This window comes from Lepidothrix coronata, unplaced genomic scaffold (assembly GCF_001604755.1).
Source record: "Lepidothrix coronata isolate B3197 unplaced genomic scaffold, Lepidothrix_coronata-1.0 Scaffold134, whole genome shotgun sequence".
Lineage (NCBI taxonomy): Eukaryota > Metazoa > Chordata > Aves > Passeriformes > Pipridae > Lepidothrix > Lepidothrix coronata.
In genome coordinates this window covers 2,066,724-2,093,585 of record NW_016690314.1, presented here as the reverse complement: position 1 = coordinate 2,093,585, position 26,862 = coordinate 2,066,724, and the positions used below count along the sequence as shown (strand labels likewise).

Here is a 26,862-nt window from a genome sequence, read left to right as displayed (position 1 = left end):
TCTTTTCAGCTTTAGTAACTGCTCTGGGATCCTTCGAGGGAGATGGTGCCCTGCTCTGGTGCTGCTGCTGCTGGAGATCCCTGAGGCTGCTGATTTCTCTCCTTTAGTGCCTCTCTCATTTTGCTCACCCAAGTAAATGCCACTCTGAAACCACTTAGAGCCACCAGGGCTCAGCCACTGGGCTCTTTTCTGACACAACCAGCTGTTTAATGCCATGAACTCTGTTGATTCACTGGTGCAAACACATTCAAATAGTTTCTCTGCCCATTCTGGTGGTGGAGGGGCAGCACCTCCATCGAGGGCTGGTGGGGCTGAGGCAGCTCTAACTGGGGCAGCGTGGTGCTGGAATGGCTCAGTGCCCCAGTTTGTGACAACAGCCCCTGTGAATGAATTTAAATTGAAATTTAAATGTAAAAATAAACAGCCAGCAAGTCCGGAGAGGGGGGAAAAAAAAACCCTCGGTGGACTTGAGTGGTTTAGAGATCCTGTTCCAGGGACTTCCCCTTGCAAAATGATTAATTCCAAAGAGCAGCAGCACGAGCAACTACAGAAGCATTAATCATTTCAGAGACTGAAATATATGTCAAGGATATTGCTCTTTCAGTTAAATACTGGAATATTTCAATACTGTGCAGGAAATTTGCATTTTTGTGCCTTTTTTTTGTCTTTAATAAGTAGTCAAAGATGTTCTAAATCTCTCTTTATTTACTTCATGCTGTAGTTTGAAATACCCAAGAGCCTCCATTAATATCAGCAGAATGTAACTTTGGCATTTTGTGCTCTAGGTGGAAGTTAAATGGGAGCAGCATTGACATGGGGATGGATTTCCACTACAGGCTGGTGAAAGGCAACCTGCTGATCAATAATCCCAATAAAACCCAGGATACTGGAACATACCAGTGTGTAGCAACAAACCCGTTTGGAACCATTGTCAGCAGAGAAGCAAAGCTTCAATTTGCCTGTAAGTAAGAAGGCAGCCTCTGTTCCCTCAGCATGCAGGGAAAACTGGGATCTGTGTCTCCTTTCCAGCCCTTCCTAACTGGTTATGGAGTGTCCTCGGAGCTGTTCATGCAGCAGAGAAAGAGGGGAAATGTGAATAAGGAAGGCATGTCTTGGTTTATCATTATTTAGGTAAAACTATATGTAGTATACAATAAAATATTTTTTGAGGAAGGGGCCATCTGGGAAAGGATCTGGTAAATGGGATCTCGTCTGGGGGTTTTTATTTTCCTTGGAGAATTAAAGCTTCAAAATATTAACAGGAGTATGGTCTCCATAAGGAGTAAAGTCACAGTGACAGGTGTCCTAAGTCCTGTGTTTCTGTGGTACAAGTGCTCTCAGACATGGGGGATATTTTGTAACTCTGGGTGTAAAAGGGAAAATGGGCTTTGTGTTTATTTTGGGTTAAATCAGAGTTACAGCTCCCTGTTGAAAGCTGAGGATGAGAAAAGGCACAGATCTTGCTGTGAATGAGCTTTATATGAACTTATGTAAAGCCATTTTGAGGATAAAATCTGTGAGAGTGGGCAGACAACGACGCAGGACCACGAGTCATCTTTTTTCTCATGTAGTTGTGAAGGTGAAGGCAGAGAGTAAATACAGGGACTTATTCATCTGTCATCTCTGATTTCTCTGTGCTGTTGTCCTGGGAGGGGTGTACACAGCAGAGCAGTAATTACAGCAGGAGCTGCTCTGGAATATCCTTGGAGGAGCGTGCAGGAGTTCAAGGCAGACCCTTCCCAGACACAAAGCTCTCAGTAATGGAGAGCTTTCAGCAGAGCTTTAATGAAAGGTGCTTTTGACTGACTGGTAAGAGAAGTTGATGTGCTCCAGCTACAAAAATGAGAAGATAAAAATGCCAATAAACCCCAGGTTCACACTCTGTAGAGAGATGATTTGTAATGAGAAATAATACAGAGGGGAAAGTCAAGTCCTCTGTCTCCCTGTGTAGTTTACAATATATTATCCTCTTGCTTATGACCTGCTCGAGTCTTTCCATGACTGAAGGTGCCTCTTCACCGTGGATGGGTAATAAACAGCTTCCTCAGGCCCCTTCTCATCACTCCACATTTCAGCATGTCAAGGTGATTGCTTATAAACCCCACATTGTGCTGCTGCTCTGGACACACGTGTCCCACAGAGGCTCTGCCTTAGGAGCCCTGGGCATCACCAGCTCCCAGGGGAGCCTGGGGAGCAGCACCCTCAGGGCAAAGCCCTTCAGCACCCCCTGGCAGGGTCAGATGTTTGCTGGATTCAACCACTGAAGGACAAGCCGGGTCCCAGCTTGCAGCTCCTCAAAGGCAGGTCCTGGGCTTCCAAATTCGGGATATGGGACTAGAAGGGAGGATTCTCCCAGTCCCACAGAGGGTGGGGAGGCCCTGGCACAGGTTGCCCAGAGAAGCTGTGGCTGCCCCTGGATCCCTGGAAGTGTCCAAGGCCGGGTTGGATGGGTCTTGGAGCAACCTGGAATAGGGGAAGGTGTCCCTGCCCATGGCAGGGGGTGGCACTGGATGAGCTTTAAGGTCCCTTCCATCCCGGACCATTCTGTGATTCCATGATTCCCGTGATTCCATGATTCCCGTTGCTGACAAGTGCAGTAGCCACGGACCACTTGAGTGGAAACACATCCTCTTCTCACATATCTGGTTTGACTGACTCCTAGTTAAGACTGAACTCAAAAGCTTGTTCTTTTCCAGTTAAAGTAATGGATAAATGGATAAATTTTTGATTCCTAAATTTTACTTCAGGTTGATAAAACAGTGTCATCAGATTAGAAATATTTGGATTAAAGAAGTAAAAATTAGGGTTCTCTCAAGGTGGGCTCTGTGCTTTGCTAAAACAGTAAGTCTTTTTGTCTTCTTTAGTCAAAGGGATTGCAACCAGAAGTAGATGGATTATGAAATACAGAGTGGTTTAAGTTTATTACAAAAGCTCTGCCTCTAAGCAAAAATAAAATTGGGCATCTGAAGCTTCACCCTTTGTCTGAGCAATCCCTCATTTTCCATCCTACTGTGTGGGTTTTGTTTTATCTCCTTTTCATTTCTGAGGAAAATTAATGTTGGGTCTGTTGAGACTGATGGCTGGAAGGTTGAGCTTGGTTTTTTTCCCCTCCTCTTAAGAGTTAAATTGTGAATCTTGGGGCATCACTGATATATGTTCCTTCTTCAAGGGCTGTGTTATTCTTCTGTAGCCTTTTCAGTGCAGATTAAACTGCTGTTGAGCCATTCAGCCTCCTGTGGAGGTCAGGGAGGGTCAGCAATTTAATCCTTGAAATATGTATTTAGGTTACAAACTCATTATGATAAAAGTCCTAATATTTTCCCCCAATACTTGCTTTGTGATGTGTCATTTACATTTCAAATTTGTCCTTTTCTCTTCTTTTTCCTTCTCCCCCTTTTTCCTTCCCCCCATTTTCTTTCCCCCTTTTTTCTTTCCCCCTTTTTTTCATCCCGTTTTTCCTTCCCCTTTTTTCTTTCCCCCTTTTTTCCTCCCCCCTTTTTTCCTGCTCCCTTTTTTTCCCCCCTCTTTTCCCCCCACTTCTTTCTTCTCTGTTTTTTCTCTCCCCTCTTTTTTTTTTTTTTCCAATGCTGCTTGTCTCTGAAATGGAACATATTTTCAAAAGTGAGGAATCTGCTGTGCCACAGTAACAGAACATGGATTAATGATACCCTAAGCCCTGTGCTTACAGCAACACAGGCTTTCAGAAAATAAAGCTTTAAACTCTTGAGTATGGATCTAATAATGGCTTCTCCAAAATGATATATGAAAACACAGCTGAACAAGATTAAATTATGTGCTTTTTATTTTAGGGGTTGGGGCTTAGCTTGACAATTTTATTCACTGTGCTGTAGTTTCTGTTTGGAAATAACACTGGAATCAATAAGGAGTTATGGCTGGGAAGGAGCGCGGCTCTGACGCGGCACTTTGGAGATGAACCCACCCCTTCAGACATATGATTAAAGTTGTTTACCATGGCCTGGGTCCTGCTTCCGTTTAGGATGAAGATAAAACTCATATTGATTTTTAGTGGCACCAGAGTTGGCCCAAACCCCTGGGAAAGTGCTGAGTTTGTGGGTTGTTCTGCCTGCTCAGCTCCCGCTCCCCTTGGCAGGGCTGGGCTGGGGGCAGGAGGGCTCAGGACGGGCAGGGTGAGCTGTTGGAGGGTGTCCTTGCCAAATTGTTTCTCCTGACTCTGAAATAACGTGCAGAGGGGAACATCAGCACACACAGAGGCTAAAAGCTGTTTGGTGGCTCTCTACAACTCCCTGGAAGGAGGTTGTGGTGAGGTAGGGGCTGGTCTCTCCTCAGAGCGACAGGACAAGGGGAAACAGCCTCAGGTTGTGCCAGGGGTGCTTCAGGTTGGACATCAGGAAAAAATTTCTTTGCTGAAAAGGTGATTAAGCACTGGAACAGGCTGCCCTGGGAAGTGGTGGAGTCACCATCCCTGGAAGTGTTCGAACAATGAGTGGATGTGGTGCCCTGTGATGTGGGTTAGTGCACCCGGTGGTGTTTGGTCAGAGGTTGGACTTGATGATCTTGGAGGTCTTTTCCAACCTTGATGATTCTGTGATTTATACCCACATCTCCCTAGCCATAAAATCACCAAGTAAAGTCCTGGGAAAGGCTTTATTAATGCCCACCCTCTGAGAAGCTCATCAGCCTGTTCTGCATAACACTTGTAGACCCTTTTCAGGGGTGTTTATTTGAAGGCCTACTTGTTAAGATTTATTTTCACTTATTTTGGTGGCCTCTGCTACTGCTAGACTTAACCAGCCAGAAGCTACTGCTGGTCATCCAGAGTGTGCTTGTACTCCACCCCTGTGCAGGGAATGACCCAAAGGCTTTCAGACACCTTCCTCCCCCCTCTATTGACCCTTGAGTGTGGGAGATGTCCAAAAGTCTTTTTTGGGGAGGGTGAGCCTGGTATCTTCTCACCAGAAGTGTCTTTGCAGATCCTTTGCCCTGTGGGTGACCATGGAGGGTGTCATCTGCCACAACAGTTCTGATTCTTGGCTACAGGGTTTGGCTTTGCTGTTGTTCAACCAAAGGTTTGTCAGGCAGAAAGGGGCTGGATATTCCAACCCGGCACTGGTGGAAGTGGGTTCAGAGAAAATGGGACAGAGTAAGGCTTTCCCTTCTCTTTGTAATTCTTTGCTAAGTGATGTCCAGACCTTTTATGATCATGACAGGATGAGCAATGCAGGAATCTCCCAAAAAAGAGAATTTCTGTCTTCCCTTCCAGCTGATTTATGAGCACCTATAGGATAACTTCTCCAATTAGACAGAACTTTGAATTTATTTTGTCTTGCTGAGGCTGCAGTTTGTTTTTTACTGCCAAAGCTTTGAAACCAACATCTTGGCATGTCTCTTGGCACTGCAGAGTCAACCAGAACACCCCAGTGCCCCCCACACTGGGGGTCTCCAGACTGTGTCTGCTCCCTCCCCACCTCCTCTGGTGGCAGTTAATGCATCCTGAGGATGGGGCCAAGCCTCTGCTGTGCTCTCCCTACAGATGGACCCCCATCTTCTCCCGTGGAGCCATCCCTAACACTCACAGATTCAATATGCTTTCCCTGCTGTGATAACTTGACTCAATTTGGCCTTAAACTCCTCAGCGGGATTTGCTGTTTAACCTGCAAATTCCCAGAGACGGTGCTACCTGCAGGAATGCTGGTTTAAAACAAACCCTCTGGAGAGTAGCTGAGTGGCTGTGTGGTAGTTGTTGCCTTTCTCATCAGCACTGGTGTTTGTCTCATGCTGTTGATTCTGAAATGGGCACCAAAGAGGAAAATCAAGTTTGAATCGGTGCTGGTTTTCAGTCGTCCCGTTGGTTTGCCCCCTGTTGTTACAAAAACTGCCTAAAAGTGATGTCTGTGAAACAGGGACTGTTAGAGAAATGGGATCTGCTTTTTAGGGGTTTTTAGCATTTTGCACACTGTGGGACCCCACACTGGGGGGACTCCTGGTGTCCTTCCCTCTGCTCTGCCTTGACAGGCTTCTCCCGAATCGCTGCTTGTCCAACCCATGGCAATTCTCTGTGGAGGAGTTTCATTTGAATCTGTAACAGGTCCATGCTAATGCTATGAATGTTTTCTGCAGTTGGCCAAAATGATATTGAGATGTCCAGGGGGCTGAGGTACCAATTTTTAGAACTTAAATGAGATCCCAGTGGAGAGGGGGAAAATGGAGCTGAAGGGAGGTGCCCTCCAAGGATGCTGGAGCAGGAGTGAAGCATCACCATGCTGCCCCTGCAAAATTAGATAAAAGGGGCCCATGAATCTGCCTGGAATAATTTTATTTTCTACAGAAATTCATTTTCTTAACATGGCTCAATTTCCCCTACACACTCCAAAATCTCTTTTTTTTTCCCCGTTGAATTCTTTTGGAGCCTCTGCACATCCAGGCCAGCCAGAGGTTTTGTTGTGTTGCCCAGGAGTGGTTTTGTGGCAGCAACATGGAACTCTGCAAATAAACATTATTTTGGAGCTTGAATGTGCAGTTCTACCAGTGCAGAGTCCTCGTCTTCCCAGGCTTCCCCATTCCCACTGGGATGTGCCAGCCATCCCTGTTTCCTCCATAAGCAGTCAGGGTACAGCCTGTTTGTGGTGTCCCCAGTTCTGCAACAATATGTTAGAATATTCTAGGCCATCAGATAAGATTTGGGGCTAATTATGACAAATTTGGCTCAAGAGTGCATGCATGTAAATTCCCTAATTCTTCCTCCAGTGCCTCCAGTGTCATTTATATCAATAAATTCTATTTATTTTGCTGGTCTTTGGCAAAATCAGCCCCTCCAGCTGCTTGGCTCCCCAGGACTGGGCTTGGTGTGAACTTAACAAGGGACTAAGCACATTTATTTGCATTTTTCCACATGAAATCACTTCCCAGTGTTTCTCCTGTGCTGAAATCCTACCTCAGCCCTGCTCAGTGCACTCAGCAGTGTCAGAGAACCAGCTCCCAACCTCTGCTCCTTCACCACAGTCTCCAATGGGTGGAAAACTAGGCTAAGCCTCTTAAGTTCCTCTTTTTTCTCTTTCTTTTCCTGTTTTTTTTTTTTTTGATGAATAGGGACTATGCAGCAGAGGATAGATCTATAACCTATTTTACTTTCATCTGGGATAGAAGGACCCTTAACTCAGAAGTGTAGGATTTACACCTGCCTTGTTTCCCCCCAGGGTTATAAATAAGCTGAATGTATTATTCCTTAAAGCAGTGGCAGGGAATTTGTAAATAATCAGCACCCCTTGTCCCAAAGCTGGTAATCTTGGGAGACTGCAATGTTACTTAAGGAGTGTATTTTGGTTTAGATCATGCAGGAATAGCTCTGGAGAGGGCAGGGATTGTTGCATAGGGAGGTGTCACAGGGCTGGGAGAGCTGCCACCAGAGAACTGAGAACCACAGGTCAGTCACAACCCCACAGTTTCTCTTCTAGTTTGTAAATTTAAGGACCAGCAAGGCACAGGCTTGACATTTTTCCCCCATCTCCCTGCATATTTATTCATTTTGCTTTAATATGTCAAATAAAGTGTATTTGGAATATTTTATTTTTGTATCTAAGGGCTGCATTTTAAAGAATGAAATGCAGATGGAGGTGGGGTTTTTTTAATGAACGTTCAAACACCTTGTAAAAACTGATTTTAGAGTAGCACAAGCATCTGAAGAGCTGTAAGCAAGTGTTTTCGTGGCATATCCCCATCGATTTTCCTGGTCTTCTGTGTCCAGTGGATAGAGGACAGGACAAGAAATCAGGAGGTCTGTGTTATTTGCTCAGTTATTAGGATGGTTCTTGCGACACCTCCCTTTTTGCCTCTAAATCTCCTGGTCTGTCAAATGAAATAATGCTATTTCCCTAGTTGAGGAAATAATTATTATCCTTAGGATGATCATTAGTGATTCCATATCAATGCAAATCAGTATTGCCTCTAAATTTATGGAAAACAGCAGTTACAGGACCCCTGATCAAATTCCCATTATGCCCAAAAGCTGGAGGTGGACTCTGTAAGACAATTTCTGCTCCTGTTGATGGGATGCAAGGCCAGTGCAGAACAACTTTATTCTTGTGGCTGCTTTTCCTTTTTTTTTTTTTTTTTTTTTTTATTTTTTTCTTTCCTGTTTTTCTTGTGGAAAGCAAAAGCAGGGAGGGAGTCAGTGTTGGCACAAAGGATGGCAGAGCTTTAAATGTGTTTGTCCAGAGTTGTCCCATGTCACTTTTTTTTTTTTTTTAATTTTTTTTTTATTTTTTTCTTTCCTGTTTTTCTTGTGGAAAGCAAAAGCAGGGAGGGAGTCAGTGTTGGCACAAAGGATGGCAGAGCTTTAAATGTGTTTGTCCAGAGTTGTCCCATGTCACTTTTCCTGTCTGCAGTAAACGTGACTGACATTTCATTGTTCATTAGACAGGAGAGATGAACAGAGTGACAAAATATCAACGCTCTGTGAGATGCTGCAGAGCATCATAATGTGCATTTCCAAAGGGAAGCTGAACTACCAGACACTCTCTGAGGATCAGGTTCTCTGTGGGGTCTTTTTCATCTGGGCTTTGATCAAGTGAAGGGAAATTTTTCTTTGAAACTTTTGCCTGGGCTTGTGTCACATTGCCCAGAGAAGCTGTGGCTGCCCCCGCCCTGGGAGTGTCCAAGGCCAGGTTGGACAGGGCTTGGAGCAACCTGGGCTGGTGGAAGGTGTCCCTGCCCATGGCAGGGGAGTGGAATGGGATGAGCTTAAAATCTCTTCCAACCCAAACAGTTTTATGATTCTATTTTACATCATTTGGGGTCTAATTTGCATTCATTTCACTGCACACAGTAAGAAGGTGCAGCAGAGCATGAGCCAGTGGGGAAGCTGTGAGGCATCTGCAATGTTAATGCTCAGACACGACATGAGAGAGCTCTGCAGCATCTCCTGGGCCAGCAGAAGTTCTGCTCTCTGGCTATTGCAAAGTCATCTGTGCTGGAAGAAAGTGTGTGAATAACACTGGATTTTTTTTCTAGGAGAATATAAAAAACTTCTGAGAGAGAAATAACCCCATTCGAGTCAACCCAAGGGGAAACGTCTGCCCAGATTTTGTAGATTAAAGTAATAAAATTTTCAGAGTCCTCAGCATTTTGTCTCAGGCAGAGGAGCAGCTTCAAAACAAATGTTTGAAATATTTCCTGTAGGAAAAAAAAGGCAGAGAGGCAGCTTTTATGAAATGAAACATTAAGTCAGGTTTTTTTTTCTTTTTTTTCTTTTTTTTTTTAAATTTGGTAACATCCCAGAGAAGAGTGGTTTGATTTTGGAAGAGGACAGTGGGTGCCTTGAAGGTATTGCTTAGAGCTCCTGTTTTCCTGTATGATTAGTGGCATGAAGGAAGGCAAAAAAGCACTGGGAGTGGCTTGTTGCCTGTTTGGAAGCAAGGATCAGATCCCAGTGAGGTGCTGAGCACGTGGTGTGGCAGGAGGAGCTGTCCTGGTGAGCACAAGCAGCTCCTGGTTGGTGTGGTGGAGGAAGGAGAAGGCTGTCCAAGCACAGAGCAAGGATCTGTGACACCCATGGCTGTCTGTTGGACAGTGGAATTGGTAATGCTCGAGGAAAAGCCATCTTTGGGATGCAAAGTGAAAGCCTGAGGAGGAATTTTAGCCATCTGGATAAACCAACCACTCTGTCTTTCATAGATGGTGGTCAGAAAGACCTGGGAAGATTAAAACTGTCCCAGCATGAGAATCCAGATGGAGACATCCAGGTCCAAGATGGTACCTAGGTCAGAGATGTGAGTGGTAAAGATGCACAGGCATTGCCTTGTTTAATCCCCACAGTAATAAAACCCAAGGAAAAATATTTTCCAACAGGGAGGCAGGGTGGGGGAATGGCAAGGTATTTACCTCTAAAACTCGTTTTTCCCCCTTTTTTTCCCCTCAGTGAAGTAGAAATTGCGGTGAAATTTCTGTTCTAAAGGTCAAATTAGAAAGCTTTCATCCCCAGACTTGTAAACTATTTCTCAAATCAGTGACTCCCGAAATTATTCATTAGAACAGCAGCTCTTAAACTAAAATTCTATTAAGCTCTGTATCAGAGGGGGTTTATTCCACCCAGCCCTCTGGGTAGTCCTGACACAACAGCAAGGACATGGGCTGAAGAACTTAATCTCTGTGTGTTGGGGAGAGGGATGACACAAACCCCTGCTTTTAAAAAGCCAGGTTTTATAGAGACAGTGTTTAGAGGTGTTGGAGCCATAAATATCAGGAGGCAAATCTTGTTGAGTGTTGCTGTTGTGGGTGCCAGGCATCAGTTTAAGAGCTTTCAGCCTTCCTCCCATGGACAGGCCATGATTTCTTCAAACCAGTGCCCTCTAATGTCTGGAATTGATTGAGATGCCCTGGAATCCCCTCTTCAAGACTTGTTTTATGGGCCAAATTAGCCCAGTTTATAGTCTAGAGCCAGTGAAGCCGTATTATTCCGTGGGCAGCGATGCAAATGTTTCCTCTCTCCATCTGGTTGTGTGTTTTGTCCAGGATATGAAAGTGTGGTCTGTTATGTGTGGAGAGTTATGCAAATGTGATGAAAACAATTTGGAGGAGGACATACAAACTGTCTCTGAGTAGAAGGTTCTTTATTCAGTCTGACCCAGGACGATTTGGCCAATCCTTCTGTCAGCTTTTTCATTCCTGGCCTAATCAGATTCCCTTGAGATCAGTCAGGTGGTCTTTAATAATAAAGAATAATCTCATTGACTTCAATTCAAGGACTGGATATGACCTTAAACGTCACTCTGAATTTTAGATTGCTGGGATTATTTTAAAATTAAGCCCATTATGATCTGTAAATCTCTTTTAAGTCATGCTTGAAAATTGGCTTTAGGTGTCTTGGCTGTGTGTGGGTACCAAAGGGGTTTGGGCATTTCACATATAGAAAAAGCTAATTATACCTTACCTAGGTCATTATTTCTTATTGTATGGGTGCTTTAAACTTTATTTAATATGTGTGATAAAAGTGGTGGTTTGTCCACTACAGAATACCCAAAATTGCCAGGCTTGCCAGTAGGTGTGTTAGCTTTCTGATTTTTCAATTCTTAGATGATCAGACTCATTTTTCACCATTCAGTTTTCTTGTATCCAAAGCACAGCCAAGTCTCAAGGGTGAGACACTGACCACAACACCCCATATAATATAAACAGGCTAAAAGAACTCCTGAAGTGCTGATCCAAGGATTTGTAAACCATCAACTGAAGTGTGAGTATCCCAACCAAAGCTTTATTTTTAGTACAGTTAGAATGGCACAGTATCCAGTTACTGCTAATTCCCAATAACTCCACACTTGGATGCACAGGGTGTCACCTACCCTTTCCCTTCCTGTGCTGCTCCTGGATCTAAACTATGTGGTTCCTTTATCAAGGTTCATTGAATATCTCATTCTGTAGGAATAATGATCCATGGGAAGATACAGATAGACACAGAGACACAGGGCTTATGCTTTGGAGGCTCCTTGCTATTAACATCGACTCAGTAGGTGATAGCACTGGTGTGTTATCAAATTTGCTTTACAGGAGTCTCTAGGGAGAGACTTTTTAAGTAAAACATAGTGTAAAAGCCACTAACATTTTCATTTCTCTAAGCCTGAATATTAGTCATGTTCTTATTTGGAAATTAAAATTCAGTGATGTATAAAGAAGTGATTGATGTGTGTGTATGTTTTTGTTGGAATGTAATAGAAGGAGAAATAGTTTCCTATGAGTTAAACAAGAATAATAGGTGAGAATAACATTGACACTGCTTTTCTAATTGTTAGGAAAAAACCCTTTAAATGGAATGACAAAGGGCTCACTGTGGTGTGTGAGTTTTTGACAGGGTGTCATTCAAGGCAGTACAGCAGTGCTGTTTCTGCATGATACAGTCACAGAAATTGGCTTTCTAAAGGACATGCAGACACCTGTCACCACCAATTTGGATCATTTGCTCCTCATCTAATTTTCTATCATATTTTTTGGTGGCTTTTAATGGTTCTAAAACAGCCCTCTTGCAGAGAGGGGCCTCTCCTAATTTCAGAACCACAAAATCTTTTGGGTTCTAAAAATACACAGGGCGGAAAAAAAAATAAAAGCAGACCGTGGAAACCCCTCCTTTGGCAAACAAAAGGCAACAAAACAGAGCTCAGCTTTCAGAAAAAACAGGGATCTCTGTCAAATTCCCAATGCCCTGAGACTCTCAGCCTCCTGAGGGAAGGCTCCGTGTTCCAGCTGGGTTTCCAGGGAACTCCAAGTTCAGCAGCTCAGTTATTTCGGTGTTGTAGCAAATAATGGGGACCAAGTGGGCTCGTGTCACTGCTCTGCCTGGGTACATGTCCTGCCAATGGAACAAGCAGTGGAGCCCTGAGTGAGAAGGGATGTAAACACAAAAAGCAGAGGGCAAATATTCCAGTGCCCCCAGCAGTGGCAGGGTGAGCTGGTGCCATCGTTTGCTTGCTCATCCTTTGATGCCATCTATGAAATATTTCTTTAAAACTTCGATTTCCAGGACTTGCCAGTGGTCACTTAGAAAAAGAATTATCAAATTTCATAAAGTGCACACGCAGCTAGGTCCTAATAAGGGATAAAAGGCCGCAGCTCTTTTGTTTTGCTTGTAATTGCATCATCTTTGCTATAAAAATTGTAGGCAAAACTTGGGGAAATTTTTCATTACTCTAGACAAAGCTGCATAATTGTTACTGTGAAAAGCCATATGGTTTTGATTAAAGTTTCCAAATGCCATTTACTGAGACAAACTACCCAGTCTTGAGGGCCTGTGGATCGTTTCAGATTGCTTAAGCTTTTATTAAACCCCACTTGAGGTTTGGGAAGGAGGTCATTTAAAACAATCCCCTCCCCAAAGTGAAAAGCTGGTGGGTTGACAGCTGCTGCTGGCACCTCCTGGGCTTTGCAGTGGTTTTGGGGAATAAGCATCTATGTCAGGCTGGCATCACTCACTGGTACCTGCATAAGTTGTATCATAAACATTAAGCCAGAGTTTTAACAGAGGCTGCAGAAAAAAAATCTCATAATGCCAGAAAAAACGTTCAAGTCCCTATTAAGGGCTGGGTGTTGGGGTGTGTATTGCACTCCAGTGCATTTTGGCACCAGATGTCAGGTTTTAGTGCAAATATTAGCTAATTAAGCCTCTTTTGAGAGACACAGCTGAAGTGCTTGTCCTTAGAGATGTGCAAACTTTGTCAGCGAGAACTGAAGTGACTTTCCCAAAGTCACGCAGCTGCTTTTAAACTCATCCAACTTAAATTAAATATTACACACAGCCTCATACTTATGTGGGTGTGTTCAGCTCGAGTTAGAATTGATACTGTGGGGAAGTTGTTTAAAAGGCATCTTCACCCAGTTGTTAAATAAGGTGTGAGTAACTGTTACTCACAGTAACCCGTGTTCCTGTTACACCTCCCTGTTGTATTCTCCTCTTTGCACTGAAATCATTACTAGTCATGTTCTTGTGTGATGCTGGAGTTACTGGAGCTTATACAATATTTTTCCATGTTCAGTGGAGTCGTTTCTTTGGCTTTTTGTGCTCCCAATAAGCTTTGGCAGGACATTGACCTCCGGAATTGTGACTGTTAATATTTTCTTCCTCAGTGCTCCCCTTAACCTGGTGGTTTGTGAGTCTGTTTGTTGAGGGTTTTTTATTGGAAAATAAGAACAAAAAAAGTCATATCTTAATTCAGGGTCTTTGGGCTTGGGAACAAAGCAAAGTGGAACTTAATGCTGCCATTAGGGCAGACACAGACAGCCAAACCAGTCACAGTGTCATTCAGTCGTTCATTGCTGAGCTTTTTGTTCTTTTGCTGTTCCATTGATTTTTAATGTCAAAAGTACTGAGAATAATTTCTTACCTGCTCCTGGGGAGGGGTACAGAGGCACTAGACAGCTGTTGCCCTTGGAGGAAGATAACAGACACAGGGAATGAAGAATTAGAGGGGTGTTTCTGCATTACAGCCTCACGGGGGTGGTTGTCAGCGAGTGGGTTTAACTTTCGTTCGGGTCTCACCTGGCACAAAATTTCAGGGCAATATTCTGCACCCATTCCTTTGTAGGAAAGGCTTTTCTCTGCTTTGCACAGCACGGGAAAGCAGAGGGGAACCTCTCCAACCCACCCATCACTAATCCATACATTTCATAACCATTCCACACTGACATCGTTCCTGATTTCCTGGCAAAGACTGCGAGGTGGTGTCTAAGTGAAGCTTCTTGCTAATAAAATCTTAATGATATTGGGTTTAGTTCCAGTTATTATTTAGGTGTTGAGAAAATAAATCTGTGGGTTTCAGGGTGCACCAGCACAATCAGCCTAATGGCTTTGATGAGGCATCAGCCTTTCTTATGATTATCTTAATCTTGTTTTATTCAGATTTGAAGCACATCCAGGAGGCTTTTCAGAACTGACAGGGATTCCCAAAGCTTGGTGGTTTGCCCTGTGAGCAGTGGTGGTGGGTGCTCTGCTTTATTTGCTGCCTCCACTTGATTTTGACCATTCTTCCAGCATTTCCTAGTTGTTCATCCAAGCAGAGACTCTTTTCCTGGTAGCAATGCTTTTCTTGTCTATACTGATGTAAAAAAATGTTTCCTAATACCATGTTTATTCCTCCAGGCACTATTTTGGCTTTAGGCTATTCCTCGTCCTGCTGCTGTTCTCAAAGAGGGTGGAATCCAGCCTTGTGTCTGTATGCAGTCAAAATATATTAAAATCTATGGACTGGCAGGTGGTCAGAGAAATGCTTTAGTGGTTCTTGTAAACTGCAAAAAAAAAAAATAATCCTGTCAGACTGATAGAATTTAGGAATGAAAAGTTATATCTCTCTATTTTCATTAATAATGGGTTTCTTTCTGTTTTCCTTCTGTCCTAGGCCAAAAACAGACAGAAGGACAAAGCAAATCACAAAGCAAAGTTAGAGATTCAGGCTGTGACTTGAGACTGGGAAACTCCAGGGTTTGGACTAATTTCTTTTAACAAATAAGTCATTCAGTGTAGAAGGCTTTGTAAATCCTCTCAATATTTATCCACTAAAATGCAAATTAAAATGCTGAAATAAATATAATAATGATGTACCATACAGTGTAAGGGTCTGGCAGAACTGTACTGGAAGTCTCATGGTGACTGGGGCTAATTGTTACTCACTATTTCCATTGTACTCTCCCTTTCCTCTGAGTTTTATTCTGAATTTGACTTTATCGGGAAAGGTCCATAAAGGTTTCTTTCCTAAACAGGGAAATGAAGCGGTGACAACTTCTGATTTTATTTTTTTTTTTTTTTTTTTTTTAAATATGTGTGCAGAAAACCTTTTTAAGAGGGGATAAAAATCAAAGCTTAATTTTTCATCCTTGTAAACTTTTAATGATGTTCCTACCAGTTCCTGCTGATAAATATTTATCACCTCTGTGTTTTCTCTGGTTCCCAACTGCACTGCCAAGAGGTTTGTAATCGCCAAACCAAGGCTCAGCTACACTGAAGACAAGAAAAAAAATGAAAATTGAAATGCAGGGGACTGTTAAAGATCAAAGGGTGCCAAAGTGATTCCGTGTCTTGGTGCTCACAGAGAGTCACCTCCTCACTTGAGAGCAATTTCCTTGGATTCAGCGTGCAGGGAGAGGAGAGGGAATTGTATTTTTGCAGTTCGTGGGCCCTGAGGAGAGAAAAAGAGAGAGGTGGAAGGAGGAATTTAATTAAGGAGCTGTGTGGGTAACATGGAGCTGTTAGGAGAGACTTCCTTATGGGAGAAGAAGGGTCTCCACACATGGGTTGTGAGGACATCAGTAACAAGGCTCCTGAAGGCAATCGGGCTGGGATATGAGGTAATTGGTTATTTAAGGCAGTAATTCTTCATGAATTCTTCATGAGTTCATAGAACAAAGCTCTGCCAGCATTCCAGGTGCTGCAGGTTTCTCTACATGTGTCTTCTGCTGTGGGTAAATCACCACCTTTTCCCCTTGCCAGCCTGAGGAGACATTTGCTGATCCTTTTGCTGCTTCTGATGCTCCACCCGGGTCCCACCAGCTCCCCCTCCACGCCGACGTTTGCAGCAAAGTCCTGGTGAAGCTTTTGTGCTTCTCCCGAGGAGAAACCATGAATGGCCCTCTGACTGAGTTCTTTCTCTCTTGGCAGACCTGGAGAACTTCAAGACCAGGACGAGGAGCACGGTGTCTGTGCGCCAGGGCCAGGGCATGGTGCTGCTGTGTGGGCCCCCGCCCCACTCGGGAGGTAAAACACTTTCCATCTCATTGATATGAGGGGTATTTGCAAGCTTCTACTCTAGATTGTTTTGTGTTCTCCAGATTCTCGGTGCATTTATTCATATATTATTACAACTTTTGCTGCACTTTAAAATCTTAAGACAGTTTGCCCTCCTTGGAGGGGTTTAAAAGCCATGAGGATGTGGCACTTGGGGACATGGTTTAGTGGTAGGTTTGGCAGTGCTGGGTTAATGGTTGGACTCAGTGATCTTTAAGGTCTAAATGATTCCATGGTTCTGTGTAGCAAGTACTTCGTGCTGTTCGCTTCAAAGAATGGGCTATAAAGGTTTATAAAATTCAGAACAATGCTTTCAGTTTAGCACAAATTTATTTTAAATGTGCCAGTCAGGTGTTTGTGGCTGATATCCCGACCGTGTGTGTTGCACTGTTACATTTATAGAGAAAAAAATGAGTTGGAGAGGGAGTCATTCCATCACCAGTTCCTGCTGGATGCCCTGTCAGGCATGGCCAGTGTGTGCCCGACAGGCACCACGTGTTGTGCCAGCAACCACCACGATCAACACCCAGCCCTTGCAGCTGCCTCCTTCATCAGGGGGTTGTTTGTTCCATCAAAACAAGTGGTCATCATTCCATGGATCCGTGTCCCTTTTAAAGAAATTTGCTGTCCTGCTTTGAAATCTGTCTGTCCTCATCAGCTGGATGGAGTTTGCCCGGTGGACCCTTTGCTGTTAGGCTGAGCTTATTGCTCAGACAGGAGCAGACAGGGGCTTAAGGAGCTGCTTTGCTCACATCTGACCAGCTGGCAGACCTACCCATGGATCTTGTTCAGCTGGGGCCCTTTCCCAGTGAGCAGAACTAACCCCACTGGCTCCTGGGGGCACCCATGGCCATGTGGCGCTGTCTCCTGTTTCTCCACAGACAAGGAGGCTCCTGAGTCCCAGAGGGGGACACAGGGATGTCACGGACACCCCAGAGATGAGGCAGGATTTGTGCACATTTGTCTTTGTCTCTGCAGTTGCTGAGAGGTTTCTGTTTTGCCATGAGAAATCTTTGCGGCGTGAGCACCTTGTGTGGAGACGTGGCTGGTGATGGTTTGAGCAGTGAGGAGGAAATTGTTGATCAGGTGATTCAGGAGAAAGTTTTGGGCTGGGTTTATTTACTGATGACGCCAAATGAATTCCAGAAAGGTGCTGGCATTATTTCCACTTTGGGTTCAGTGTGTGGGAAAGCATCTCTCACTGACCAGGAGGTGAGAGCATTTCTGGTGCCCAGAGAGGCAGAAAACTCAAGGATAATTATTTCCCTCAATCATTTGGGTGAGAGATGACTTCCCACATGACCACCATCCCTGACCTGCTCTATTGCAGCTAGAAAATTATCTCTAATTGTAACCAGATCCACAATTATTCTAAACTGATACTATTGCAGTTTTGTAACTGAGCTGGGCTGGAGTTGTGCCAGTTGTTGTTTTCTGGTTTGCATAGAAACTATTTAATGGAAACTCAAACCAGGTCCAGTTCATTCAAACCAAGACCCTTGCTCTGTGGGAATTAATCTGCTCTGTGGCAATATTTTCTTTTACTTTGCCTTCCTGCTAAGGTTAGAAATGAGGATGAGTTTTAAAAGTCACAACTGCAGAGTTAATTCTTTTAATGGTGTTTCCATCAGCCAACTGCTCATCTGCCAGTGTAACCGGAGCTCTGGGGTCTGCACAGTCACTGCACAATTACCACAACCCTCCCCTGCTCTCTCTGGGCTCAGGGAGGTTCATCAGAGAGTATCAGGTGGCCCTGGAAGCAGCTGCTCATCGGAAAACCGCCGTGTTCCATGGGCAGCTCCATCCCCAGGGGCCCCGGCAGTGTTTGCAAAGCAGAGCTGTAGAGATCAGCTCCTTCCAGTCCCCTGGTATAACATTGCAAGTATTTCATGTTGTAGTGCAACAGGAAAAAACGTTCAGCTCTGCAGTGAAAAACAATCCCTCTCGTTGAGAGGGCGAGTTAAGACAGAAAATGCGATTACTTATTTTAGAACTTGATTAGGGCAGCAACCTGACTTCATCATCCTTGCAAAAAGGGCCTGAAGATGTTAATGACCAATGCTGAAGCATGGGACTGTCTGGGAAAAAAACCCCACTTTTATGTTATTATTGTTAATTTTTTACTTTAGTTTCATGTGTGCACTGAAAATGAAATCTTAAAAAATATTTTAAGAAGCAAAATGACTCAGTGTGAGAATTCCTGTTGCTTCACTGATGAGTGTTCACTGGAATAGTAGAAGCCTGGAAAAAACCTCCTGGCCAGTTGCTGAGCACAAAGCTGAGGATATTCTTTTGGGTGTCAGAGACACAGCCTGAGAATTTCTGTGTGATGGGAAACACTTCCAAAGTGTCTGAGGAGGGCCAGTTTCTCTTCCATTTTTAGGTGGGTCAAATGACAATGCTTAGAGCCCCCCTGAAGAAATTTGGTTGAAAAAAACCAGTAAATGAGAAGGGAATAACTTCCTCTCATCCCTTGGTTGTCTTGGTCTTAAAAATTGTGGATTTTATTAAAAAGATGCTACATCCAGACCTTGAACCTTTCAACTGTAGTTCACCATAAGACTTTGCTGCTTGGAAATACCCGTTTCTAAAGAGCTGGCAGCTAAAAGTGAGGTTATGCTGGCCTACGTGCATTAGTTGTTGAGGATTTCTTTGTAGTTTTTCTTCTTAATGATGCCCGATAAAGAGCTTCCTACTGTTCAAATGTTACGAGAAATTCATCCTGAGAATGAGTCCAAATGATGAACAGGTATTTTCAGCATCAACAAACAGGCTGTGCGTGGCTTGCACACAACAATTGAGACATCTCTGTGTATTGTCCTAATTTTTAGTTTAATATGAGTTGGAGATTCAGCATCTGAATCTCTGCTTCCCTCCCAGTCCCCCAAGTTAGAAGTTTCAGTTCCTTTCCTTTTTTTTTTGCCTTTGTTTCACTGAAGGACTTGCAGAAACCTACCTGGGCTGGTACCTTTTTTCTGAGATAATTACCCTGCTTGTAAAGGGTGTTCCCTCATTATTTCCACTGTTTCTTTAATCAAAAGCCTAATGATGGTTGTGTGTCAACCATTCTACCTGTGAAGCTCAACAGAAGAAATAATTTGAGAGTAAACATTGCTCTGGGAATGTGGAATTGGGGCCTGTGTAACAGCACAATGAGCAGCTGTAGGTATTTAAGTGGACATGAAAAAACAGGCGAAAATCCTAAATTATGAGTGTAGCTAAAATTTGGCTTTGGTTTTGATGCAGAACAACAGGGGCCACTTCCAGAACCACTGGCCACTTCCACAGCATTAACTGGGCAGTCATTAAGGAATCTCAGCATGTCTTAGAATTTGGATCCCATAAAACAATGCTCTGCTGCTTTATATTTTCAAAGCCCTGCTAGATCAGCCATAGAGTCCCAGAATGGGTTGGGTTGGGAGAGACTTAAAGCCCATCCAGTGCCACCCCTGTCCCGGCAGGGACACCTTCCACCAGCCCAGGTTGCTCCAAGCCCCGTCCAACCTGGCCTTGGACACTTCCAGGGATGGGGCAGCCCCAGCTTCTCTGGGCAACCTGTGCCAGGGCCTCCCCACCCTCCCAGGGAACAATTTCTTCCCAATATCCCATCTAACCCTGCCCTCTGGCAGTACTCCAGGTGGGGTGTCACAAGAGCAGAGTAGAGGGGATGAATCCCCTCCTTTGACCATCTGGAAGAGCAAATCAACCTGGGGGCCATTACAAGCCAAAATCAAAAAAACCCACAACCAAAACAGCCTTTGGTTTTTCCTAAGTGTTCCATTCTGTTGTATTTTTAAGCCATTTAGGTTAATTTAGAAACCACTGACCATTTCAAACGTAAAATAATGTTCAAGTTCAGCTGTTGGTGAAAATGTTTTCCTTCTCAGAGGAGCTTTGCAGGGGAAGCAGGTTACCTTTTCTTGTTTGCTCTTTTCAGTATTGTTGATCAAATTTGGCAAGATACGTTTCCTGTTGAGATAAACTTGATTGAAACAAACAAACAAAAAGCTCCGAAACCCAAAGCAAACACTCGCCTGTGTTTCTCAGGGCTCTGAATTGTGTTCCAAGGGGGATATGCCTTGGAAGTATTTGGAGGTCACTGTCCTTTTAACTTTTATCTCCAAATTTTAAGACAAAATATTCTTCTGTGCCAAATAGTTCTTTTCATTGAAGTTTGTGGGAACTGAGTAATTTAGCTGCCACTTTTACTAGATTTATTTGACAGTCAGGGGCAGGGTTGTTAATATTTTAACAACTACAGTTTTCAAATTCCTCCTAACATCCCTGGCATTTCACTGAGTCTAGAGACTAAAAAAAAAAAATAAAATACAGTCCTGGAAAGTATTTTCTGCCCACTTGACAGGCTGGTGGCACACCCATCCTCGTGCAGAACAAATGAGTCTGTAAATCCTCCCCCTTCCCTTATTTGAGAAGATAAATGAACTTGTCTTTTAGGATTTCTTTCGCTCCCCCCTCCCACGAGTTCCTCTGGGTTCATCTTTAGAAGATCCATACACGATGTTCTCATGACATTTGCCTTCCAGCCCTTGTGGGAAAACCCTATGGAAATGGAGATCTCAGAGTGCTGTACTGTGAATGTACACAGAGAACTGACAAAAATGAGCTCTCAATTACTTAATTGTTTGAATTCTCTGTTCCCTTTGCATTCCCTAGAGGTGTGTCCTGCTCTGGGATCTCCCTGTCCTTAACTTGTACCACCACTCCCCACATCTGGAGCATATTTATTCTCACTCCTAATTTATCTCAGTAATAAGGAATAAATAAGATGATTGCTTTTTTTTTAGATAACAAAGTGCTTAGATGTGCAGATGGAAACATGCTGATATTTTTACAAGACATGTCTTCTCCTGCCCACTTGTGAAGGGCCTCTAACAAAGTTCCTGGTGACCCTGGGACCGAAGCTCCCCAGCATGATTTCTGTCCCTGAACCTCAGTTCCCTGCACACCTTGTCCCTCTGCTCCTTGCTGTGGAGTCAGACAACCTTCCTGGGCATCTTGGAGCTGTGTCTCCTTCAGGGAACAAAGGCAGGATTTAAGGAAAATCAGTTTTCTGTCTCTCTACAGAGCCCATGTTCTCAATGCACTTGTGAAATTCCATCTTCCCAAAGTGGAGGAGATTCATTAAAGCTCAGTTGTTTCCATAACTCTTTCCTATCTGATGCCATTACTCCTGTTGGAAACACAGCCATGGACTGCTTGTCTGGGAGCTGAAATGTTGACAGAGAATTATTCTCACATCTTTTCACATAATGGATGTGTTCAGGTTTTATCACTCTCTCCTGCCTTTTTTTCCGCCTCTCTCCCAGTATCTGGGAGAACTTTTAGTTCTGTTGCACAGCTTAATCAAGTAGAACTAACTAAATTTTAGCATTTGACAGCAGAGATGGCAATTCTGATTCCATCTCAATCTCAGCCTTTCCTGCTGTATGGTAGGTAGTGAAGTGTGGACACCAGGCATGTTTTCAGAAAGCACTTTACTGATTACAGCGACGCTGGAACCACTTCTGGGCCCTGCAGAGAAACGATCAGTGTGTGTTTACTTGTCTGGTCACTTTTTCACTGCTTTCGTTATTATTTTTTTTTTTTAAAGTGACGATGGACACTTCACAGGCTGGAAACAGTGGGAATGTTTTTGCTCTGAGTGTGTCTGATGGCCTTCAGGGTGATGAATGGTTTGGGGGGTTTGTCTCGTAAAGAATCCGTCGCCCAAATCGCGTCTCAGAGTCCCTGGTGTTTATCCAATGCAAGGAGGAGGGGGGAAACCTGGGAAGATTAATTGTAACGGTGCAGAAGGAAGAAGGCAATTATTAGGCATTTTTATACCATCAGAGGATGGATGTGTGGGGCTTTCACCCCCTGAGCGGTGCTGCTCGGCAGGGAGTGCTGTGGAACTCAGCTTCCTTCACTTGCTGTCAGGGATTTGTGCCCCTTTCCTCCCCATCCTGTGGCACCAGTTTTGCAGTTATTTCTCTCTCTTCTCTGAAAACTGTCACGCTGCCTTTTCTTTTGTCACTTATGAAGAATTAATGCATGATTAATAAATGATTAGAGCCGTTGTTGTAACAACGGGAACGAACGTTTGTAAGTCTCTCTGTTGGAGTCCTTACAGTCACCACGAACAAAGTTTGTGCTAAAACTTTGGAAAACACTCAGCCTTGAAAGAGGTGATGGAAAGGGGAGGAATAACTTTAGAAATAGCTCATGGCCAGGGAGGCCGAGGCTGTTTCCACCTAATGTCTCCCCAATAGCACGGGATCATTTCATTCTGCCCAGGCAGCAGCGATGCCTCTGTGTGGATCCGTCTCTTATTTCTGCTGGATGGAGAATTCAGGGTTGCTTTGGGCAAGAGCCTTGAAAAACGTCTTCCCCTCGGTGTTAAATCAGATTCTCAGTACCAGATCTTTTATTTGTGGCATGCTTGGTAGAATTATAGAATATCTTGAGCTGGGAGGGACCCACAAGGAACATCAAGCCCAACTGCCAGTTGGATGGTTTCCATTCCCAATTCAGAGGAATGGAAGGTTACTTATTTCTTGGGATAAGAATGGTTCTCCTGGTGTATTTCTTACATCCTGGAGCATTTTTTACCCCCCACTTCACTACAGTAACCCTCATTTTCAGCCTTTATTTTCCTGCTGTTTCTTTCAGTGTGGGATGCCCAGTGCTTTTTAGAAATGTGCTTCTTCCTCAGCCTGTGTGCCCAGGATGGGGCAGGTGCCTCTTGCCAAGCAGATTCATGAAGGGCTGAGCTACCCCTGCCCTCTCCTTGTTAAGGGATTTGTAGTTTCTCCTCTTTCTCTCCTGTCTGAATGTCTTTTAAGCCTTTGCTGCTCGGTCAGATTTGGTTCCAATTAGTGAGAAGCTAATTTAGAGAGGAGTATCTCACAGCTGGGTGGGCACCATGCTTGTAAAAGCTCCATTTCTCTAGGAAACCAAGCAAAAAATCTGCTAAGCTTGTTGTAAGTTGGTTCAACTACTTGTCAAAGTGCTGCAAGGTCAGTGAGCAGCCTGTCATGGATCACTCCAGAGGCTGGAGTGAAAATATGAGCAGGTAAACTGGCTGGGAAAGGAAAAGGAGAAGGAATCAGAGAAATATTTTGTATTAGGATGAGTCAGTGATGCATCTGACCTGTTTGACTGTGGCAGTGGGGTCAGTGTTGGCAGAGGTGAACCAGGAGGTGCTGCAAACCTCTCTGGATCACGGCCAGGAGTTAAACTGTTGTGAGTTATTCATGGATGGTTCTGCTTGCAGGATGCAGGGAATGATGGAGGGAAGGCTCGATTTCCAAACAAGCAGGAAAATGCCCCAGCAAGGTGGTGTTCCCATGAGTTGGGGCCCCACAGCTCACAGGTGCCTTTCCTGGGATGGGAATGTGTGAAGTTCAACCAGGATTTCCTTGGCATTGCTCACTGGAGGGGGATGCTGATGGGATGTGTGGGAGATGGAGAAGATCATGATCAGAACAAACAGGGCAACAACAAAAATACCTGAATTAATCAGTTTTTCCTCTTAACAGTGGCTGTCACTCTCATGTCCTCATACAGCAGGAAAATTCCCGAGTCCAAAGAAAGAAGTGTCAACATTTGACAGCCCCAGATTCACCCAGGGTGTCTCTTTGCAGAACACTTACAGAGTAGGTGAGTCAGACATGGAGCTGCAGGAGAGCGTCATCCGTCTGGGTCTGGTTCCACGTGGGGAGGATTATTACAGTTCAGCAAAAATGGGCTTCATTAAACTTAAAATCAGGCATATGAAACTCTCATTTAAATAAAAAGTGATTGAGAGTTGTAACTTCCATTTAAAGTGCATCTCCCATCATTTATTTTTTATGCTATGCCACAGTCACCGTTTAAATTATTTAAAGCAAGAAGTAAAAAGCTGCTCAGGAGATAGAAATGGATTAGATTAAAATTAATCTGACATAATCCTTTCTCTAAAAGTGCTGATTCAGTTTGTGCACAAGTTTATCAACATATTCGAGGGTAAGGGATAAGGATAAATTCTCCTCTAATTTGGGAGTGCTTTGGCTTGGTGTTTCTGACAGCACAGGGAACATGCAGTGCTGTTTTAATTGAGAGATTTATGAAATTACAAATATTTCTAATAGCACAAATGCCAAGCTCGTTATAGATTTACACTAATTTAAGCACCTGAGTTGGTGTGTGTATGATCTGCCTCATTTCAGCAGGGAGGAATTTGGAGTTGCAAAACAGGGTCACAGGCAAGAAGAGACGTTGGCACAGGAGTTTGGACCCAAATTTTTCAACTGGTATATGTGATTTATCACCTTCAGTGTTGCCATCACCTGCCATTCCACGTTGATGCCCCATCTGGGTGTCATGGACAGGAGAGGATGTCTGGGGTCTGTAACACAGAGAACTGGATGGGAAGAGGCTCAACTCTCCAGTAAAGACCTTGGAAATACCAAAATAATAAGGAACATGACATTAATGGATTTTTTATTTATCAGTGACAGCTCATGACATCTTTAAAAAGAAATCATCTGCGAGCCAGTCATGTGGTTCATTCCCCTGCTCGATTGCAGGCAGCACTAAATGAAGATTGAAATGGGATTGAAAGGGGGTAGAGCAGGCAGGGTTTGGCTGCAGATGAGTGAAATCTGTCGTCTGACAGGATCCAGTCAATAGGCATTTACTGAAAGTGTAACATCTTGTGATCTCTTTATAAAATAAATTAGAGATCAGAGTCTTGCTCCCAGGCTCTGCTAACCTGGTGCAACCACCCTTTCCCTCCAGACCCAGCTCCAGCTGGTCTCTGCAAAGCTCTCAGAAGCAGCAAGGGCTGTGACCTGCTCTCACAGCAGAATGTTTGTTGATTGGCATTGGTGTATCTCCACTTCTGCAACCAAATTTGGGTTTCCACACCCCCGGGTGCACGTGCTGTGTTGTTAAAGCCAATAATCCTGGACTAGTGAACCCTCATTCCTGTGAGAGTGATGTTCTGTTGTTGGAAAACACGTGGGGGTATTGGTTTGGGCATTTGCTGTTCCCTCACTCATGTGGAATGTCTAAATATGTGACCATGATTTGTTTGAACGAGAGGATAAATGTGCAACCCTGGTGATGGTTTCAGCTGGTAGATATCAAACCCCTGTTTATCTATCAAAACCCTGTTTATCTATCAAAACCCTGTTTATCTATCAAATATGTGAAGAGAATGTTTTTTTTCCTGTGTACTACAGGCAAGTGCCACAGCAGTGCCCTAAAGGACATACCCCCCACGCTGTTTGGGCAGATATTTCAGCCTTGGACTTGATCATGATGTTAATTCACTGCAGTAAGAAAATTCTCTGCAACCAAGTTTGTTTTTTTCTCCTTTTTAAGGTTTGATCTAATCTCTTATAGCTCCAGTAAGAGGCTGATCAAAGGTACTGAAAGCTGGTATTAAAGGATTAGCTGGGTCACATTGAAATATGTTTTAAAACAAGCCCAGGGACCTTTAGCTTTAGTGAAGCAAGTGCACACAAAAAAAGATTTTAGGCTAACTCTGTCTGACTTCAAACAGAAAACAAACTGCTGGATTAAATCTGTGAGTCATTCCTTCAGGTGGTGTGTGGAGCACTTTATGTAACTCGAGCCTGGAGAGTATCAGCAACCACTGAATCTCTCACAGAAAAACTGCAGTGCAGAATTAAAAATCAGTGTAAGCTTTGTGTCTGCACATGCCCAGCTTACAGTGTGTTTATTCTCATTTGATGTTTTCCCATAATTAGCAGCTTCAGTCTAGCCCCTTTTTTTCTTTTTTTCTGTCCAGTCTCTCCTCTCTCCCCTCTTTCCATTTGCTGCTGACAGGATCTGCCATGGAGATGTTTATCTCTGGCTGTCAGGTGAGGATGAGTGTTTCTTTGGGAGGATGTTGATGCCACTCTCTGGGCCATAACAAGCTGTTATTCTTTTTATTAGTACCGGAATTTCCTCGTTGAAATGAACTTACAAGCAGAGAGAGCATCACACAGATCTATACATTGCTCAGTGGGTAAAAGCTGTGAAATCATCCAGGCTTGAATCAGTGCCACAGGAGAGCCAGGAAAGCATCTCCTGGCTTTCATGAGTAGGGTGTTGGTGATTAGTAGGAGTGAAGGCTGCAGCAAATCCATAGCTGTTCACCCACTTGTGAGAGCTTTCTGTGTTGTTGCTCTTTTTAAAGGTTGATTGATGGGGTTACGTGGCACGTTACCTTACATGCTCATTAGGTTTCCCTGAAATCTTGATTTCACCATAAATCAGCTGCCTTGGCTATCTCTGGGACCTCCTTGATGCCAGAGGTGATGGTGTTTTGCTCCAGAATTGAAGTGTTCTTAGAAGAAATAAGTTTTTAATTCATAATTGAAAGCCCCATCCCTGGAAGTGTCCAAGGCCAGGTTGGACAGGGTGTGGAGCAACATGGAATAGTGGAAGGTGTCCCTGCCCATGGCAAGGGGTGGGACTGGATGAGCTTTCAGATTCTGTCTTGGCAGGCCCAACATCCCAACTTTTCAAGTGTCTGCAGCATCATCCCTGGTTGGTGCAGTTCCAGGTTGGAAATCCCTTGGGAAGGAATGTGGCTGGGGGGACTCACCCTTCCCAAGAGCCTCGTCCAAGAA

General features: G+C 44.0%; 1 protein-coding gene across 4 annotated transcripts in view; it reads left to right on the top strand.

The window, feature by feature from the left end:
* The window catches only part of CNTN4 (contactin 4), a 286,454-nt gene that overhangs the window by 179,420 nt on the left and 80,172 nt on the right, over positions 1–26,862 (top strand). For all 4 annotated transcript variants that reach the window (XM_017827120.1, XM_017827116.1, XM_017827117.1 and 1 more), the window contains 2 exons: positions 786–961; positions 16,112–16,207. In XM_017827120.1, the coding sequence (XP_017682609.1) occupies positions 786–961; positions 16,112–16,207 (272 nt within the window). The remainder of the gene's footprint in view (positions 1–785; positions 962–16,111; positions 16,208–26,862) is intronic.